The 21,550-nt window shown below is 41.3% G+C and overlaps 1 protein-coding gene across 1 annotated transcript in view; it reads left to right on the top strand.

Annotated features, from left to right (window-relative positions):
* Positions 1-21,550, top strand: part of GCC2 (GRIP and coiled-coil domain containing 2) — a 413,631-nt gene that overhangs the window by 97,389 nt on the left and 294,692 nt on the right. Inside the window, exons 6-7 of the mRNA XM_078658140.1 lie at positions 13,248-16,511; positions 16,605-16,677. Coding sequence (XP_078514266.1) covers positions 13,248-16,511; positions 16,605-16,677 — 3,337 coding nt within the window. The remainder of the gene's footprint in view (positions 1-13,247; positions 16,512-16,604; positions 16,678-21,550) is intronic.

Raw genomic sequence — 21,550 nt, 5'->3', positions numbered from 1 at the left:
GGGACTTAAGCAAGGCCCTATCAGACTTTTAGTATTTTGGAAAAACCAATCTCAGAATTCTAAGGCAATTTAGGAGTTCTGTCGTGTGATCAGATGGTAACCAAGTAGTCAAGACAAATGCAAGTTAGTATCCCACCGCTGATCCAGCAATGTGAGAAAGTGGCTCTATATATACTGGACCAGAATAAGGTACAGTGTGTATAGAGTGCACAAACCCCAGAGGTATAACAGAGGTTAAAACCAGGTGTGACCTTACTCTCTAAAGTGGTAGCTTGGTCGAGCAGTAAGGCAGTACCAGAGGACAGTGTAAAGCATTTGTTGTACACACTCAGTCAGCAAAAGTTTCACACACTCAAAGACTGAACTCCAGGCCAATTGTTTTTATATCAAAAGATATAGTTGTTTTATTTCTAGAACCAACAGGTATCAAAATATACTGTTCTCAATATGAGAGGTCTCCGATGAGAACTTTGCAGAAAGGCAATAAACTTTGTAAATACAATAGGTACAGGGGTTGCAGTAGCCAACACAATTCTACACACAATTTAGCATGGAGCTCAATGGATTTCCTTATATAAACACAGTTGATTACTTTGTAGATTACTTTGGTAATTCCAGGACTGCCTCCTAGGTTCAGTCCTGGGGTCTAAGCTGAAAACAGTTTAGCAAAAACGTTTTAGGTATTGAAGTGATTTTTCAGGAATAAAAAGCTATTTTAAAAGTTCACACTTTTCAACAGAAATCTGGCAATGTTATCCAATGGGAGAAAATTAAGGTTGCAGGTAAAGTACGATCTTTGTAATCCAATACTGGGCTCCTGGGGCCAGCACTGGGGTCTCAACTTAAAACAGGTATGTAATTACGTTTCAGTATTTTGTATGATTTTTAAAGAATATTTCTAGGTTTCAAAAGTAGACCAGAAATTTCATAGAAAAGCAGACCATGGATTCCTATGGAGAAAATACAAGTTACTATTAAACCCGCTAGGGATTACGTTTGCGGTTCAGTACTGGGCTACAGGGTACAGTACTGGCTCCTCTCCTGATCACAGGTGAGTATTTCGGAATTCGGATGATTTTATATGAACATTTAACATTTTCAAAAGTAGACAGAAGATTTTTCGAGTCAAACCAGTCAATGTTATTCAATGGCAGGTAAGTGAGTTACCGGTTTCCTGGTGAGTACTCGACTGGTGAAGTTGTGGTTCTGGGCATAGACTCGGGGGTCCCCCAGTGTCAGGTAGGTACAGTTGGTTCACCCTCAGCGGCGCAGGGGCGGCCGGGTGCAGAGGTAGTTAGGCCCAATGTTATCAAATGGGGGACAGGGGGCCTCCGGTTGGTGGCTGCTGGCTAGCAGGCCACACAGCTGTGGGAGCTGGGCTCCTGGTCACCTGCTTAGGACAAAGGGGGAAGCAGGATAGGACAAAGGTGGCACAGCCAGCGGTATTCGGGCGGCTGGGTGCAGGGTGCTTTTGAGCCGTCGGGTGCTTTTGAGCCGTCGGGCGCTCAATGTTATCCAATGGAAAAGGTAAAAAGGGAACAAAGGCTGCAGGCTCGGGGCGGAGACTCTCCAGGGGTGACCAGCACATCGAGAGGTGAGTTGGGATCTTGGAGCACAGGTAGGTACCCCAAAGGGAGGCACCGGGGGCTGTAGGGCACCGGGTGCAGGGGTGTCTTTGGGTGTCGGAAAAGCTTACCCTCAGCTGGTCGAGTTTGGGGGGGGGGCCTGGTTCTGAGTCTGCAGGCGTCGTCTGGTTCGTCGAGGAGGGACTTTGGGCACTGGACTTTGAGTCCCAGTCGCTGGTGGAACGTCCTCTTGGTCTTGGATCACTCGGGTACGTGCCGGGCTCGGCGGGTGCAGAGTGGGCTGGGCCGGAGCTTCCTGGCTGGCACCAGGGGGGTTGTTGCAGCAGGGCCTCTGCTGATGGGAGTCCCAGGCTTTAAGAGGGTCAAGGCAGGCAGGTCCTCTGGGTGTCCCAAGATTGCTGTCCACAGGAGTCGCCGGGCTTTAGGCAGGAGCAGGTTCCAGGATCGACAGGCCTGTAGGGCCGGGGCCAAGTCAGTTGTTGTCGTCCTGTTAGCAGCTGCACGGCGGATCCTCTGCCTCTTAGTCTTCTTTCTTCTTTTCTTTTCGGAATCTGAGGAAGGAAGGTTCAGGGAGCCCCTAAATACTGAAGTTAGGGGCGTTACAGGTAGGGCGAGGGCAGGGACCAATAGGTCCCTGTCCTGGGGTGGGTACACCCCCTAGCCTGCTCCTCTCCTGTGGGAGGGGGGCAGGAGCCTTGCTGTGATTGGGCAGGGCACCCCATCTTCAAGGTGGCCGGACCCGGGGTCATGCTTCACCTAGTCTTCTCCCACCTGAGGGGTTGGGTTGGCACAGGCTGGCACACCCCCCTTCCTGACGTAGTTTTTCCCGCCAGTCTTCCCGCCAGAGTGGGGGTCAGAACTGGTGGGGGCCAGTTGCTGGGTACAGCAAATGGTCTGGAGAAGCTCACAGAGGCGGCATGCGTTTGAAGCGTCCCCCTGCCCATCCTGGGGGAGGAGACCTAGCACCTCGCCCAGGATGTGCATTGTTCCAGGCCCAGGAGAGCGGGGGGCTCTCCACCCAGGTGTCCAGCAACATGTCTGCTGTGTGGCAGCCTCTGCAGCCACACAGCCCAGACGTGGATTGTAGGTTAGGTTTTCAAGGGGCATCTCTAAGATGACCTCTGGTGCATTTTACATTAAATCCCACACTGGCATCAGTGCGGGTTTAATGTGCTGAGAAGTTTGGTACCAAACTTGTCAGTCTTCAGTGTAGCCATTATGGTGCTGTGGAGTTCGTAATGACAACCTCCAGCACCATATACTCTTAATGGCATCACTGCACTTAAAGTGCCCAGGAATGGCCCTGGGTACTGTAGGGGCACAGGGCTCATGCACCTGTGCCCACACATCTGGCATTGGGCACCCAGCTAGAGAGGTGACTGAAGTATGCCAGGGCAGTGGGTTCCGTGGGCATGGTACACAGGGATGTGTGCCATGTCGACGCTTTGTTTAGTTTTGTACTTAGACACTCAGCCTGCAAAGGCAGTGTGTGGGTGTCGGGGTACAGGGCCCCTGAGGGTGGCACAATAAGTGCTGCAGTCCTCAGGGGTCTTCTCTGGTCACCATGCCCTGGGTACCTGGGGTACCATTTACTAGAGGCTGATAGGGGGTCAGAGATACCAATTGGGTTTTAGTATCAACACAGTTTTTAGGGAAGGAACACAGGCCCTGGGTACCTGGTTGGCAGGAACCCAGGGCACACTCAGTCAAAGTACATCCGCAGTTCAGAAATAAGTGGGGGCATACCAGTACAAGAAAGATGGCACTTTCTCACACATATTATATATTGTTTAGGTATTGTGAATAAATAAAAACCAAGGTCTTACTAATTAAGCTAATGTCCCTGTGTGCTCGGATAGTCTGAATTTGAGCTGGGAACAAGTAGTAATTTTCCCAGTTTTCTGAATTACTGAGAACTTTTAATAAATTATCGAACATATTCACTGGTATTACTATCTTTGTTGACCATCCGCTCATCAGCAAATAAATATTTACTAAAGTACCAGGGTTTATAACGTTAAAATCTCTTCTATTCAAGAGGTGCATAGATGTTGAGAATCAGGATGGAGAAAGTTGGGGAGAAGAAAACAGAGCACCATAAGATCAATGGATATTTTTGAGGTAAAAGCCAGAGTATAAAACCTATCATTACTCCCAGTCGATTAATAAGAAAAAGGACGGTTTTAAAAGTAAAAATGAGAATGCTGGAGTCTCTTCTGCTGAAAGCGGCATAGAGCGTTCTTCAGACCAAGGAAAACGGAAGAGGGGATGAGGCATCACCATCAATGAATAGTAGACAGTGAGATGAAAATATAAACTAGTTTATTATAAGAGAATAGTCTAAAAAAGCTTTACCCAAGGAGAAATGGTCTCCGAGCCAGTTGTTCAGAATAGAAATGGGGCACCAGACTTTAGAGAGTTAGACACAGGAAGGATTACAAAAATGAAAATTTGGTTGACATGAAAACTCCTTAGAGGGAGGGCAATATACAAGTCGCCTGACAGCCCTTTTGTAATTGAGAAAGGATCAAGAAAAGCATCAAACACAAGATCCTGCCCCAAGCAGAGCCACTCACACAGTTCTCTACTACAAAAGGCGAAGGAAAACTAGAAAAGATGCTGGTGGTTCATGACTCCTTAATTGGGTGGACATAATGGCCTATTGAGCTCAAATGGAAAGGACAGCTCAAACTCAAGTTTTAAAGATCTGGTAATTTCTCTGATCCCTGTGCTACCCCAAAAAAGCATTGCTCTCGAATATTGAAAAAAAAATCTTCCAAAACAAAATCTATATCTGAGTAGCCTACCACTACTTTCTGTCCAATTCATAGGACATCATGACAAGCTAACTTAGAAAAGGAAAACCTGCTTGCTTGAGCAAAGACAGCTCTTCAGCATGCCAGAGTGAAAGAAATCAGCACTTGGATAGGTATAAATCAACAACAAAACCACAACTGAAAGACTATTCTTCTTCCATTATATCAATCCACAGACTTCATAGCGACAAGTGAATTACAAAATTCAAGTTTTGATAATGGTCAGGTTTCAGCCAATAACTTTAGGCAAGGAAATGGAGTGAGAATTCAGAGAGAAAAACTTGGATCAAAGCCGGGCCTCGTAGAGTCATCTGCCTCGATATTACTGAGAGCCATATTAAACTGACGAAGATTACATTTACGCAGTCAAAACACAACAGTCATCTTGATCTCTTACATGAAAAGGTTGACATTATTGTAAATAAAATCTGTGTGCTGCATAGACAGTTGAGGGTTGTACATAATACCTTGAAATGTCAAAATAATTGGATACATTTCATTAAAAACAAGTGTGAAGATGTTGAAACTAGAACAAAATGAGCCCACCCATGTATGTAGTCTGATTGGTCCAATGGAGCAGTCCCACAAAGTGTGGTCATTAAAAGATATCAGAACCTTTTGTTTCTGAAGAAATATCAGCACTGCCCTTTCATCTCTCCATATCCCTCTTCCATTGAGTGCCATTCAACATAACTAGACCTGGAGGAAGGAGGCTGGGGTGGGGGGGGGGGTTTGGGGGGGGGGGGGTAGCAGGCTCTATAATGACCTTCAATTAAATATTTTATTTGAAGATTCTTTGCAGTGGAACGTTTCATATGATGCTTAGTCTCAAGGGGCATGTTAGTTCTTTAAAAAAAAATGGAAGCTGGATCTTAAAAACTCTGCTTGGTAAGTGGACTGAATGTCTCATTTTGTTTTTCTTTCGTTTCAAATGGGTGTTCTGGATGCCATTATGCAGGTCTTGCATCACCGGTTTCAGCTTTGAACGCTGAAGTGTTTATTCTGCTACTGTTTGATGTATGGAAGATGATGAGAATCATAATAAACTTTATGCGAAGGGTAGCATAGCCTTAGCATTTAATCATGTATTATATTGAATTGTACTCAGATTGCAGAAACGTGTCATTAGTGTTAGTAAAAGATTTGTTTTATGGCTTTCTATTACCATCTTTAGTATGGAGCATCCCTGCATTAGTGCTACTAGAAAGTCAAGAAAGTGGAAGCATAATTAAGGAGCTTCTTGTAGAAGAGGCTCCATGGCCATATGGTTTTTATAGTAACATATATAAAAATTATAGTGCAACAGCCATTCCCCACATGCTAATGCTTTTTAATCACATTTGAAAATGGAGGCATGGACCTTAAACCTTCAAAAAGACGACCTCTGCATATTCCTTAAACCCCTAAAAGACCTAATAAATTGCGCTGCTTATTGTCCATCACACATCTGAATACAGTCTTTAACATTTTCATGAAAATAATGCCCATTTGTTTGGCATATGTGATAGACAGTATGGTGGTTCCAGATCAGACAGGTTGCATACCTGAGCGACAATAAGGGCACAAACCCATTTTCTTAACACTTTTTTTTCGCAAGAGACCAAGAACAAGAGGTAGTCTTCTTCTTAGACACTCAGGAGGCTTTCAAACTGATGAACTGCATTTATACAAGGACTATTAGTTGAACGTGTGCTCCATCCCAGTTTGCCAGTAGGGAAGGCATAATATATAGAGGTGTGTAGGCACAACCCATCGTTAGTGGTGTAATAGATAAAAGAATCACTATCAAGAAAGGTACTAGGCAAGGGTGCCCATTTTTAGGTCGGGCCTATAGCAGCGTGCATGCGCTGCAATAGGAAAATGGCCTCTTGGAGCTCACCGCAACTTTTCACACGCTTGTGGGTGTGTTTTTTTTTTTGGGCTGACAGCCTATTGGCCTTTGCGTGCGTCTTTCTAAGAAAGACAGCACGCAATTGGGCAAAGGAGGGTACATGTCCCGCCTTTGCTCCGCCCACGGCCTATTGCTTGCAGTTACCCGCACAGGCACCATCTGTTTTGAATTATCATGCCCAGACCCGTGCGCTATAATTCAAAACCGATGTCTCGCTGTGGCGCACGTGCGCGCGTGATTGTTACATAAACTGTGGGAACTAAGCAAAGAGAAATGTATGTCAGTTTAAAAGATTGCGGTTGCTTTTAAGTACTTTTTGTTTACTCATGCACCGTTCGCTTATTTGTGAGTTTTTGCATTTATAGTTTCAAGGTACTGCTGCTGCTATGTGCCCTATCCTTCTAGGTCTTTAAACATTGCATGCTGTTGGCACCTACATTCCTTAGTTTTTTCACATTTTCCTTTCAGTTACCTATCCTCGGTGCCTTTATTCCAGCTGCATCAACTCAGGAGATACGCTTCCTTCTTTTGATGCCTCAAACACGGCGTTTTCGCTCCTCTGGTATATGTGTAACCTGGTCATGTGATCTTAAAGAGCTTCTGGGAGATAGTCATGTATTGAATGCACTCGTAGATCTGAGTATTTTCCATCAACTCACAACCAAAAAGGGTTGTAGAGCACCCCCTCTCCCTTTTTCTGTCTTTCTGAGGAACTGGTACCACTTAGTGTTTTTGTGGATCCTAGGGAGCATGTACAGCTCCCACCCTCCTCCCCCTCCCCTCAAGATGGATAAAAATGACAGGCCACCCCGTCCGCGCCGACGGCGCGCCGAAGGCAAGCCCGTCTGCGCCCGTCTGCGCCCCTGCGCCCGTCCGCGCTGAGGACGGGCTGCAGGGCGGGCTGCGCTCGGGGGCCCCTGAGCTATCTTCACAGATAGTACTCGCTTATACTCTGCAGGAAATGTTGGACATGAAACCTACGGACGCCACATGCCAACATAAGCTTACACCAGAGGAACTACAGCTCATGCTTCCTTTGTACACCGGTAACTTTGATAACACCCCCTTGACTACCTATCCCCCTCATAATATCTGCTCCCAGTCTAATAGTTCTCGTGTAGAGAAAGGATACCTGATCAATGCTAGGTCCGTTATTAAAAATAATTTAGCTTTCCATGTCTTTGTGACATGCAGAAAGCCTGCATGGGTCTTTGTCACAGAAACCTGGGCCACAGAGACTTCAGGTCATGACCTTTTAATGGCAATCCCAGAAGGTTATGCACTACACAGATTCGACAGAACTAAGCGTAGGGGTGGAGGACTGGCGATTCTTTATCAGTCTCATCTTACCTGCCGTATTAATGCTCTGTCGGCACCATCTGACCCCGTCCAGGCACTACACTATTTCATCTCCTCATCTCCATCAGCTTCTTTCGTAGGCCTTCTGGTATACAGGCCCCCTGGACCTAGATCAAACTTTAGCAGTGACCTGCTCAGATTCATGGAGCCATATGCGGGCAGACCCCATTTTACTATTTTAGGGGACCTAAATTTTCACCTAAATGATCTTACTTCCAAAGACACTCGGTCCTTGGTGGCGTGTGGCTTTGTTCAATTAGTGAAAGGCTCAACTCACCGGGCAGGCCACACACTGGATGGCATATTCTCCAACGACCCTAGGGTTAAGACGGGTATCCCCGAACCGCTGGTTTGGACAGACCACCTGGCAGTGCCAATAGAATTGACCCTTTCTCATGTAGATACCCCGAGGAAGGGACAGGCTCAGGGAGAGGGCAAAAGGAACTATAAAAATATCACTAACGAAGCCCTGGCCCCTCTCATTAGCTCTATCTCCCTGCCATTAGATGCTGAGCAGGCAGCACAAAAACTAGATAACTCTATTACTGGAGCAGTAGATACCCTAGCACCAGTTACCCGTCGATACTCAGCAAGGCGTAGACCCTCCGCCCCCTGGTTCATTGAAACACTCAGGCTGATGAGACAGGGATGTAGGAGGCAGGAGAGAAAGTGGAGGAAAACATGGGATACCATGGCTAGAGAGATCTATAAACGATTGTTAGCGGAATACAAGACTACGGTCATTAAAACAAAACAAGAATTATTTTCTGAGATTACAACCTCTCTAACCTCATCAAGGGAGTTGTTTAAGGTAGTAGATTCCCTCTGCTCTCTACAAATTCCAGACCCAGTAATAGGATCACAGGAGCTCTGTGATAAGATCTCAACTTTTGTCTATGCTAAAATCGAGGAGATCGCCGTTAACTTGGAAACACAGCAAAAATCACTTGAGCCCAACTCGATCCTGGCCCTTACAAATTTAGAAGCTTGGTCCAAAGATCCCACTAAGACTCTCTCCAACTTCCCACCGATCACATTAGACAACCTTAACACTTTGTTGAACAGGACCAAATCCTCCTCATCTTTGGACCCCTGTCCCCTCAAAGTGCTAAAAGATTGTAGGGACACACTACTCCCTCCCTTATTGGAGATGATGAATGGTGCTCTATCACAGGGGGTCTTTCCCTCAGTTTGGAAGAAAGCGATTATCAAGCCACTTCTTAAAAAGCCCTCCCTTGACCCTACAATCCTGAAGAACTTCAGGCCCATCTCCTTACTTCCTGCCCCCGTCTGGATTTTTAGATCAGACCCAGCATGGGTTCAGGAAATTTCACAGCACAGAGTCCGCACTTACTATTGTAACAGATAACATCAGAATGAAAGTGGACCAGGGACAGACAACGCTGCTAGTCTTACTCGATCTGACTGCAGCATTCGATACCCTAACTCCCTCGACCTTAACATCTCGGCTGCGGGAGATGGGAGTAGAGGGTTCAGCGTTGAGCCTTCTGTCCTCATTTCTAGATCATAGAGAACAGAGGGTCAAATTAGGAGAATACCTCTCCCCTGCTAAATCCCTACAATGCGGGGTTCCACAGGGGTCGGCCCTAAGTCCGACCCTATTTAACATATACGTGGCCCCACTAGCAAGATTAGTAAAAGCGCAGGGAATGGAAGTAGTGTCATACGCAGACGACACTCAGATCATGGTGTCATTGGCCCATTCGGTTAGCACCTCAGCGTCCAGCTTCAGGACTTGTATGCAGTCAGTTGCTGACTGGATGGTATTCAACTCCCTGCGGCTGAACGGTGAAAAAACTGAGGTGCTAATCTTTGGAAAGGACCAGGATGTATGGTCAAATGAATGGTGGCCGCCATCCTTGGGAACTTGCCCTGTCCCCTCACATTCAGCTAGAAATCTTGGGGTCATCTTTGATACCTCGCTGGCAATGACCCAGCAGGTTAATAGAACGGTGGCCACCTGTTGGGGAGTTATTAAAATTCTTCGAAGAATAGTTCATTACCTCTCCCCGGAAGCTAGGATACAGACAGTGGTTGCGTTGGTCGGTTCTAGACTAGACTATTGCAACTCACTGTACGCAGAGGTCAATAAGGGATTGATCCAGCGTCTTCAAATAGTACAAAATGCGGCAGCAAGATTTGTACTAGACATTCCCCGCTCTTCCTCTGCAACTCTGGCTAGAAAGAGTCTTCACTGGCTTCCTGTAGAGCATCGTATCTCTTTCAAAGTCATCTGTCTAGCATATAGGGCTCTGAAAGCAGGAACTTCTGATGGGTTGGGATCACTTCTTTCTGGATATGTTCCCAGCAGAAGTTTACGCTCATCACAACAGCATCTCTTGGTAACTCGTCGGACCAAGAAGACCAGATGGGGAGGAAGAGCTTTCTCTTCTGTTGCCCCTTGTCTCTGGAACGCACTTCCCTTGGAGCTTAAATCTTTATCCTCACTGCCCCTCTTTAAAAAGGCCCTTAAAACATGGTACTTCAAGAAAGCCTACCACTAACTAGTTCTCTGGACTTGCAAATATTCTGGTTAGGCGCCTTGATGCCCATTGGGCTGAGTTCTGCGCGTTATAAATTTGCTTTCATTTAATTTCATTTCATCCGGGGGGGGGGGGGGGGGAGTTTGGCGATAACCCTGGGCGCAATCAGAACTTATTGGCATGGGGTGACACAGATATCTGAACGTTACTATGGCTGCCCATTGGTGGTGTGCGGGCTGTACCACCTCAGAAGATGGAATAATATGGATGTATATTCAGTTTCATCAAAGCAATAGAGACCTCTATAAGTAAATGGGATCCTTGTAACGTGGGGGACATTCGTCCGTCTTTATCTTATGTTTGGGTGCCTAGCTGAAATTCAATGTTATTTAAATGAACCTTGATGATAAGTAATTTAATCAGCATGCTTCTCATTCGATTATCCAAAGTCTTCCTTAGGAAGATCAATTAGTTAATCAGGTCTTTTATTTGGAAATGTAAAAAGCCACGAATCCCCCTCAAAAAGTTGAAACCTTACAAGGACCCAGGAGGGCTTCAACCACCTGAATTTTATTATACCATGGTTCTCTCTGGGTACATAATAATCTCTTACCTACTAATATGGCTTGAAGTGGAAAAATCTCCATGGGAAGCAATACCCTTATCCTCAATCCTAACCATTCATAAATTGAATACTCCACACTCCAAAAGTACCCTGAAATTCACTAAGGAGACCTTAGAACGAGTGTACATTAAAGATAAAAACAAAATGACAAAGCTCATTTGGGCATCACTGTGGTCAGGCAAACAGATTAAAATAGAAGGCAAGCAAAACAGATGGGCAGAGCGGATAAGACTGTATATACCATGTTAATGATTTGGGAAGCAAAGATGATCCTCGTTCATTTGCTAACCCCAAACAGCAACAAGGATATAGAGGACTGTAAACATATCCTGTTAGACTGTCCTTTTCTAAAACCCTTTTGTGATGAGATTCAAATCACTAACCAAGATGTTTTATGAATTCCATTTTCCATAAACCTATAAGACAATAACCCTAGGATGAATTTCCTATCTCATTCATCAAACCTAAAGGAAACATTTTTACATGTAATGAACTTGATGCTAGCTGTAGCTATGAAATCAATCCTAAATATTTCTATAACATCTCATGCCTTTCATGGTTGGAATGGCTAACATATCTAAGAACTGTGGATTATATAGCAGACTCGCTTCCACTAAATTTGCCATCTGTGCTTCCTCTATGGAAAGCTAGTCAAGCACTTAACAGACTTAAAACTGCCCTAAACGCTGTCTATCCCCAACACACTTAAATGTATTGTTCCTGTACAGTAAGGCAAATCATAATGACCGCTCTACATCTGTTTCTTAGTGCTTTATCTATTGTGTGCCAACATGTCTTACACTGTTTGTCTTGATTTGTATTGATCCATTAGCTGCTAAATATTTATGCCTTTTTACTCGATAACTACAGTAAAAGATAAACAAGACTCTCAGCTTCACAAACCCAACAAGCTAATCTACTTGGGTCATAGTGCAGTTATCTATACATGATCTATCACAATGTTATAATTGTACCGTGTCAAGGATCTTCCTGTAGCTAATATGATACAAACATACCTAGATTTTGATGTTAATGTTTTAATCAATCTGATTGTGGTTACCTTACCTCACCTAATATGTTTCATCTTCTTTATTTTAAAAGCTCTGTAGTGAAAACAGACCATGTTTAAGCTGCATAAAACTAAATGAGTAAATAAATCAAAATAATTGAAGAGCCAGTTTATTTTTGAAACTTGGGTCCTGCATTTTTGCAAATCTTCTGGGTTTTTTCTACCCAATTTGAGAGTGATCTTACATTTTATGTCTGTTGTACATGGCTCCTAACACTCTTCACGGTCCTGGTTAATGTTTTAAACACATTTCTAACAAATAAATATAAGCTCATTTATTTAAACGGGTGCGTATTTTCTTTATTTTACAATTTTGTTACAAAAAATATATTGTGACTTACACTCTAGACCAGTGGTTAACAAACTTTTTAGAACCACGACCTACTTTTTACCATGACAAACGTTCTCAACCCACAAAGCTGTAATGGGCGAGGCGTGATTCCTTTGTTGTTGTTTTTTATGTAAATAGAGCTTTGTCATTTACAGACAGCCCATTTCCCATTGACATGGTCATTAAATTTGCACACAAATGATAATGTGTGGAAATCTGGTTTCAGAGAAAATATATCCTTTGCGCATCACAAAGTAAATGTTCCTTGATTTTGTTTGATCCTATTAAAATATTTGCTTCCATCACACGTCAGTCTTACAAAAAATGTGCTTACTTTTTGCTTTCCAAACAGCTGAATGTGTACAGTTCATTTACTGATAGTTACGATTTGTTGTGTGTTACAAAAAAGGTCATCCTACAGCCATAGTTTCTTTCACACTATCTGTACCCAAGGAAGAATGTCACTTAATTCACTTACTTTTCTTTCTCTCAATGAAAAGTGAGAGCAGCTTTTAAACATAAATCTATGAGTTTAAAAAAAGTACACACAATTTGTCAGAAGACATAGACTGACATTTGACCTGTCATTCAAGTACAGCAAAAGTCACAAGATAAATACAGAATTTGAAGGCAACTTCATTTATTGCTTGGTCTTTCACGGCCCACCTAAAATTGGCTCATGACCTACAGTTTGGGAAACACTGCTATAGACAATCAATCAACTACATTTCACAACTGAAATGTATTGCTTGGTATTACTTAGTCATACTGTAACATTATGCAGCTTTAGACTATTGATATCATTGACCATTGAAGAGAAAACTAAATTTAATAGGTGTCTAGTAGGACATAATTCACATTTAAAACCATTAGAAAGCTCAAGAAAGGAAGGAATCCCCCAAAAAGTCAGTTTATTTGTACAAATGTAAAACTATTTTAAGTTACTCTTGGCAAATCTAGGTAGTTAAAAACCAACACACAGTTTAAAGCTGTTTTAATATTCTCTTCTGTTATCATTTGTAATCTATAATTTATTGTCACTGATACTATGTATGCTTTTCTCTAGGAAGCTGCAAAGAAGACTGTCGAACTCCAGGACAAATGGGAAAAATCAAGTGCAGACCGCCATAAGGAAATTGAAAGTCACAAAAATGAACTTGAAATGTTGAGATCCAGCCACAGGGACGAGGTGTGCATGCTCCAACAAAAACTGCAAGAGTCGGCTGAACAACAATTAGAACTTGAAGAGAAGATGGCACTGCATAGTAATCAGCAAGATAGTATAAAAAGACTGGAGAAAGAGCTTCAGCAAATGAGACCCACTTACGAGGCACAGATTTTACATTTGAATAAACAACTGGAAGCTGCTACCAAAGATCAAAATCTAGAAAGTAAAGGACAAGAGCATCACCAGGTAGCTATTGCTGATCTTAGAAATGAGTTTCTTAAACTGAGGTCTGCCCATCAGGAAGAAGTATCCAACATAGTATATCAGCTTGAAACACACGGAAAAGAGTATGAACAAGAAAAAATAAAAGTAAATAAACTTCTACACGATATAACGGAGCAGTTTCTGTCAAAAGAGAAAAGTATTCAGGAAATGTTGGCCGAAAATAATGTTAAGTATGAACAGGAAATCATTCTCCTCAGAGCTGGGATAGGCGAAAATAAAAATAACTTCAAAGAAAATACAGAAGTACCAACAGTGTCATCTTTGGAGACCGAAGCAAAGGAAAATGTGGAACATTTGGACAATGTCTTAAAGGAAAACAAATCTCAGCTTAGCATCTTAAGAGATGAACTCACATACACAAATAATGTTAAATTAAAGCTTGAGCTGGATATCAAGCACTTAAAAGATGAGTTTTTTCATGAGCGGGAGGATTTAGAATTTAAAATCAATGAGCTACAGCTTGCTAAGGAAGACTGTGGTTGTTTAATAGAAACATTACAGTTTCAGCTTCATAGCGCAAATGAAAAGTATGAAGTGATGATACAGAGTCACAATCAAGAAGTTCTTGCTTTGAGAGAGCAGCATAAAAAAGAGATTTGGGATTTAAAGGAGAAGTTAATGTCCAATTCAGAACAAGAAAAGGCATCATTGATTTTTGAAATTAAGGTCCTCAAGGAACAATGTGAACAAATTTTACATGAGAAAGAAGATGCAGTGTTTAACTATGAAAGCTTAAAAGAAACTCTTGTCACACTGCAGAATGAGTTAGGGGAATCTGCAGGAAAGATCAGTCGAGAATTTAAATCCCTGAAGGAGCAGCAGGCAACAGATCTCCAGGAACTGCAACAAAAACTCAGAACTGCTTACAATGAAAAAGATGCTCTTCTTGAAACTGTAAATAGTCTTAAAGCAGAAATTGAATCGTTATCTGCCAAGCACGCTGACTATGAAGAGATCAATCAAAGTTTAAGTGGCTTTCAGGCAAGAAATGAGGAAATTGTCATTTCCTTACAGCAGAAGGATGAATTGCTAAAAGAGCTTGAAGAAAGACTCAACAATCTTGGGTTAAAAAATATTGATCTACTTACTTCTTTGGAAGCTTCCCGTGAAGAACTTTCTAAACTCCAAGATATCTGTACAAGGGAACAGGCATGTGTTTTAGAACTGCAACAGAATACAGAAGCCCTTACCCGAAATAATAATCAATTAAAGTTACAATGCGAGGAATGGGTGGAAAAACTAAAAGAAGCTGAAATAGAAAAGGACCAAAATGTAAAACAATTAGCAGAAATTGAGAATGAATTTGTAGCTGTTAGGCAAGAGAGGGACAATCTGGTTTCTGATGTCCAGTTTCTAAATATGGAAGTAGGAAAACTTAATGAAGAAAAAAGCACAATGCGAAGAGATATAGATGGATTAATATTTGAAAGAGGCGATGATTTGGCATTAAGGGAACAGATTGAGACATTACTAAATAAACTACAGCTCGTTAGTGCAGAGAAAGAAGAACTGAGCACCTTGTATGCAAAAGGCCAGCAGCAAAAATTACTTGATGAAGAAAAGCTGCTGTCTAAGATACAAGCTCTTCAGGATGATGTAGGTAGGCTGATTGAGGAAAAGAAAGCAATATCAAGGGATTTTGAGAGGTTCATGTCTGAAAGAGATGGTCCTTTGGCAGTTAAGGAGCACATTGAAAATTTGAATAATAAACTGCAATTGGGAAATGAAGAAAACAATGAATTACAAAGAGATCAGCAGAAGAAGATGCTTAATGATGAAAAGATATTGTCTGAGGTGCAAGCGCTTTGTATTGATGTTGAAAATTTGTGTGAAGAAAAGGAAAGGCTAAGCAATGTATTTGAAAGGGATCAGCGGCAGAAATTATTTAATGAGAAAAAGCTATTGACTGAGGTGCAAGCTCTTCATATTGAAGTTGAACATTTGAGTCAAGAAAAGGAGAAACTGACCAAAGATATTGAGAACCTCGTGTCAGAAAGAGACTATTTTTTGAGCAATAAAGAAGAATGTGTGAATCTTCAAAATAAATTACAATTGATTGCAGTTGAAAAAGATCATCTAAGCAAATTATATGAAAAAGAACAGCATCAAAAATTGTTTACTGAGGAAAAGTTTGCATCTGAGGTGCAGGCTCTTCAACTAAAAGTAGAACAACTTCTAGAAGAGAAAGCAACAATGTCTTGCGATATTAAGAGGTTTGCAGCAGAAAGAGAAGATTCAATGACAGCTGGGCCACAAATTGAGGATCTGCAAGACAAACTGCAGTTGGCTGTTACGGAAAAAGAGCAGGTAAGCACATTATTTGAAAACGAGCAACAGCAGAAATTACTTATAGTGTCTCGCCTCAGTGACTTACTGGTGCAAATGGATAGCATGCCACCAGAGGAAAATAAGGACATCATAGCTATTCTTGAAGCTGTACATGAGTCTATTGCTAGACTGAAAAAAGAAAGTCAGACTGTTTTCCAAAGTAACGAGAGGTGCCTTCTCCTCCAACAAGACTTGGAGCGACTTCAGGAAGAAAAGGAGGCCCATGTTGCAGAGCTGAAGTCTTTAATTGAGGACTACGCAAATGAACATGAGCTTTTGAAGGCTAAATTGGAAGCTACAGTGTCCGAAAAAGAATCTGTGAAGGGAGATCTTCTTGACATGAAGAGTGCAAATGAGAAGTCCAAACTAGAAAACCTTGATCTATTAGCTCGTATTGAGGAGTTTACAAAAAAGGTAGCATGCCATGAAAGTCAAGTAAAAGACCAGCAAGAGCAGTCTATTGAAGCAGTACAAAAAAATATGGAAGACTTGCCAGAACAAAAAGAGTCTGACCTGTGCAATTCGAGCCCAGAATGCATGTTCATAAAGGTGGGTTTAATTTGCATTGCTTTCAAATTCATATTGTGTCCTTTCATTCTACCTTACTAGTTGGTTGATGCTATTCTATTTTTTTAACCTTAGGATTCTGTGGATAAACCACTGGCAGTAGAAAGTAATCAGCTGTCTGTAATAACCGAGCTACAACTGAAAATAGGTAATCTATCCATTTGGGTTCATGGTTTTGCAATATGATTAACTAGATTGTAAGCCAAGCCCGATTTTTTTATTCTTTTCAAGATTTTGACTCTGTTGCTTCATGTTACCAGAACTGTTCCAAGTAGAGGTGTGTGAGAGAATATGCATTTATCAACTTTTCTAGGAGAGCAGTATGTTATTTGGTGCATATTAATTGTGAAGTATTACCATCTCCAATCATAAGTAGTCATTTGTGGACTTAAACTTAAAGGGCCTCATATAGAGGATGTCAGTAAATGGACAAAAGAATGGTGCACTTTCCTTCCTCCTCTTTAGTTCCACACCTTGTTTAGCGTGCCTAGCAATGTGGTATGTCAGATAGCAGACTCACCACAAGCTCCACCCTTGGAAATACCCTTTGGATAGAGTAAACCACTGTGGAAATTGCATCTGAAGGCGCACTCACTTAAAGACAACTCTTTGGTCACCATTTCCACCAGCATTATTTCTGTCTGTTACTGCAATGTGAGCCTTGGTGGTCTAGGGTGGAAAAACTCCTGGGAGGTCCCACATACACACACAGGGAGAAAGGAGTAAACTTGCTAGTATATCAGAGGTCATCATCTGTATTATTTCGGAAGATGGACTTTCCTTTAGTGGTCTATCTTCAGGAATAACATTAGTATAGGCTAGTCTGCCATGGAGGCATGACATTGCGATCCTTCATCCATGGTTACGTTTGCTCCTTGAAGTGGTGCCTGTTGAGGTGCTAAGGGGGAGGAATGTCCATCTTTGCAGTGAACAAGTTTACATTTGGCAACACGGCTGCCAAATTCTAAATTAACAGTGTTTTCTCATTTGGTTTTTAGTTATGTGTCATTTTTCTCATAAATAGTTGTAGCTGCCTTGCATCTATTTAGTAGTTTGGACTTTTGTTATTGAAGTAACTCTTAGAATTTCGCACCAAGTTTAAATCCTCCAACGTACCTTTGGATCCATGACCAAGGACCACCATGCAGTGATCAAGCAGCTATGTTGGGCTTTATTGTAGTACAAGCACATAGGTACATGCTGAGAATGCTACATGGAAATTAGTGCATGTATGTAGAGTACAAGTCCATACGTACATACAGGCATCAGAATGGGTGCACGGAGGTTAAGTGTTTGATACCTACTGTGCGAAATGCACCGAAATGCAGAAGGCAACCTCTTCATTAAAGATAGAACATGTAGTTGAATTATTTGCAAGCACAAATCACAGTTCAGTTCAAACAGCTTATAGGGTAGACAACAAAATGAATTACATTGGGCATTGTTCTTCCTTTTTATAGATGACCTGATATTTAGTAACGTGACTCGGTTTAGAAGCGTATTTCAGAGCTGTTTTGGTGGTGTTCGCACCTAAAAGACTCTGAGATCCTTTGTGATTGTCGATGGGATGGGATCATTGAAATGCGATGTTGGTTTCATCATTGCTCTGACCTATAGGATCTTGTACTCCCTAAATGCTTTGAATTGGCACCACATGGCATTACTTTTTGGTCATTTTGGATTGGCTGTTTGATAAGTGCAAGCTTTTAATGCAGGAGTTGCGAATTTGAGTCACTATCGTGACTCATTGTTGAGTTGATAGTGTGACTTTTCACTTTTTCCTATTTTCTCTTGAAAAACATTTGCAAATGGTTTACATTTGCTATAGAAGAGTTGCTACTGGTTGTGGTATTATTGGAGCTGGTCTGTTTGAAGACTTCAAATATATTACAATTGGGTAGGCGTGCGCAGAAAAAACAAAGTCCAATAGCTAGCAAGTTGTTTTTACTTGAGTGTCTTTTTATTGTAAATTCAATATAAAAAAAAAGAGCTTTAAAATCCAGCCAACGCGTTTCGTTCTCCATCAGAGAACATTATCAGGGCTGAAATGATACAGAAACCAAATATTAATATCACGCGAGACAAGAATACATAAGAAGAGAGGAATCGAAAAAGGAGAAATAAAAAAGAACATAAAAACGTAATATCCTAATCACAACATTGATATCTACATAAACAACTATGCACAAAGAAGAAGGATAAATATGAGGACCAAGTTTGTCTTCAGAGTATTTGTCAAAACAGCCAATAAATACATATATAAATACACATAAACAATCACAAAGCACAATATAATAGACAATTGCATATAACATAGAAAACGACACCAGTGTTACAAAGAGGGAAAGCAAATTCCAATGTGTCAAAAAATCATAAAATGTTTCATGATTTTGGCAAACTCATGTTTATGCAACTGTAGCTAATGAATAGGAAAACATTGCTATATGGTTTTATCATGAATGACATTAAAGAAGAAAGAGATATACACATCGGACATCCGCTCATAAAGAAAAATGTGTTTTCAAGTTCCTAGGACAACATAATTCTTTTTATTTAAAAGGAGGTTCTTTGAGGTAAAATATCAAAAGCCCAACAAACAAATCAATACAATTTGGAAAAATTTGATCACCACTAGACTATAACAGAAAGAGAAAAAACATAAGACAACATATTATGAGCAATAAGAAAATAATTTATGCAATCACATTCTATACATTCTATTCTCTTTTCAATCCGAATTGATAGCTTTATCAAAAAATCATAACTACTCAGGACATAAGAGAATAAAGAGAGAACAAAGCAAAAACCCAAATATGTGTGTGACAGGGTCAGTATCTGAACATCGTGTTCCCTCTATCTCTTTTTCAAGGGATAAAAGGCGGGTAAGGCAGGCACTACCAGACAGGGAAGCATAATATAAAAGTTGAAAAAATTATTGTAATCTCACCTCAAAATTGAGTAATAACACCAACTTGGTGCGTGGCCAGGTGCTATCCAAACCTTCTCTGCAGTATAATATATCTGGCGTCCCAAGTAATTTGACTATAATAATGAACAAAAATTAATATTAAGATTCCAGTGGTCAATGTAACCAAGGTATATAAAATCAAGACAATAATTGTTGAAGATCGAGTGATCCGTATGGGCCAGGTTTACAAAAACAAAAGAGGTGAGTAACTAGACTGATGGTGAAAATGGTTATACCGGTAATTTGAAAAAGCCTGTTGACCTGCATAATAAATTCGAAAATGACTTAATAAGTTGAACACAAGTAGACATAACTGACCTTATTAGATTTGAAGAATTAGTCCTGGTCTTGAATATTTATGGCTCGCTCGACAGATAATCAGCGCAAGCAGAATATCAATAGATAACAGGCATAAACTAGGCTTCTGATGGAGCCTAATAAAAATAATAAAGGAAAAGAAAAGCCAGTATGACTCTACTTAACTAATATGGAAAGGTATATAGTGCATAGTATTGAAGTATTTGTAGCAGCATACTGACCTACAATGACTTGCAGTCCCGAATAGTCCGTGAGACGCCACCCACTATAACCAGGATAAATGAATAAAGGCTTTGTCGGACGGCACAGTCGCGTCGATGTAAATTGAAGGTCTAGAAACTAACGGAGAGTCCAAGTAGAATGGATTATAACTAGCAAAAGGTTTGACTGCAGCAACTCTATTAAACTAACACCTTAGTGAAACTTCTTACATGAAGTGTAAAAGGGATGAAATACCAAGCGGTCAAAGTTCCATGTCAGGCTGTGTAGAACTATAGGGTAAGTGTACCCCAGGCTATAATAGGCCTTGAAAGAAAAAAGCCGGGGGTAGATTGCAGAAAAAATCAGTAGTGATACTAAGTTTCCAGTCTAATATGACTAATCTAAAAAAAAAACACAGAAAAAGTCCAAAATTCAAATATCGAAGCTCTTTAAACATGTTTGGCAATATCCAGGAGAAATGATGTCTCCCAAAGTGTTTTAATATGTGCATAACTCTATTGCAATCCAAAATACAATACAGAGTGACATGGAAAAACCAAACAGAAAATTGCCCGCTTCTATCCTGTCAAGCGGTTAAAGCAAACTCTTATATTAAAAATGCTGGTAATCCTTAAGTTATCCTAATAAGATGTTATTATCAAAGTAAGAGACGACAATCATAAGTAAAAGAAGCTTATAGTCAACCGTTCTTCTTTTTGTAATGACTTCGAAGAGATTACCTGGTCGTTTTTTTTTAATTATTGAGTTACAATCTGAAGTAGGATGTTTTAGCTTTCCTTATTATCTTCTTGTAGTTGTTTCTTCTCCTCCATAGTTGTTTCAGATGTGTTGTGGAAGGTTCTCATCTCCATAGCCTCTCTGTTAATCTGAGTTTTCTCCTTTAATCATTAATGCTCTGGTTGTTTCAGGGGTGGGACAATTTGTATTTTTTTAGGCGAACTGGGGCTACCACATCCATTACTTCTCGCATTGTCCGGTTGTAGTGATTAGTTTGTTTTTTCCTGTCACTTACCTCATGTGGCAGCATGAGGTTTCTCTGCACAGTACAGGTAGATCATCTCTGTTTAGGTTTCTAGTGTCGCTTATCCATTGTTTGGGTTTGACTCCTTGACCTTTACATTTTTTTTTATGGATGCTGTAAGGTAGAATATGATCTGGTGGGGATCAGACCATTGTATCAAGATGTTGTATTTGATGCACAGGACGCCGTCCTTAGATATTATGAGATCCAGAGTGGGCACTTTGGAGGTCCTCTGTTCTGTGCATCCTTGCCCTAGGTTTCGATCAGTGCAGACGATTTTTAGGGTAGGCCCTACTACATCTTCATTGTTTGCAGTGGAGGCTGATGTCACCTAGAAACATGGGGTTAGGGTGTTGCATGGAGTGAACTGTGCTTGTTTCCAATAGTTGCTCTAGAAAGGCTTTGTTATCCCCTAGTGGCTGGAACATAGTTGTAATTTTGCTAGTGACCAGTTTGCTGTAAGAAGTTTGATTCTCATCCATTCATGTCAGG

Source organism: Lissotriton helveticus, chromosome 8, assembly GCF_964261635.1.
Source record: "Lissotriton helveticus chromosome 8, aLisHel1.1, whole genome shotgun sequence".
Taxonomy (NCBI): Eukaryota; Metazoa; Chordata; class Amphibia; order Caudata; family Salamandridae; genus Lissotriton; species Lissotriton helveticus.
This window is presented reverse-complemented; position numbering and strand designations above follow the sequence as displayed.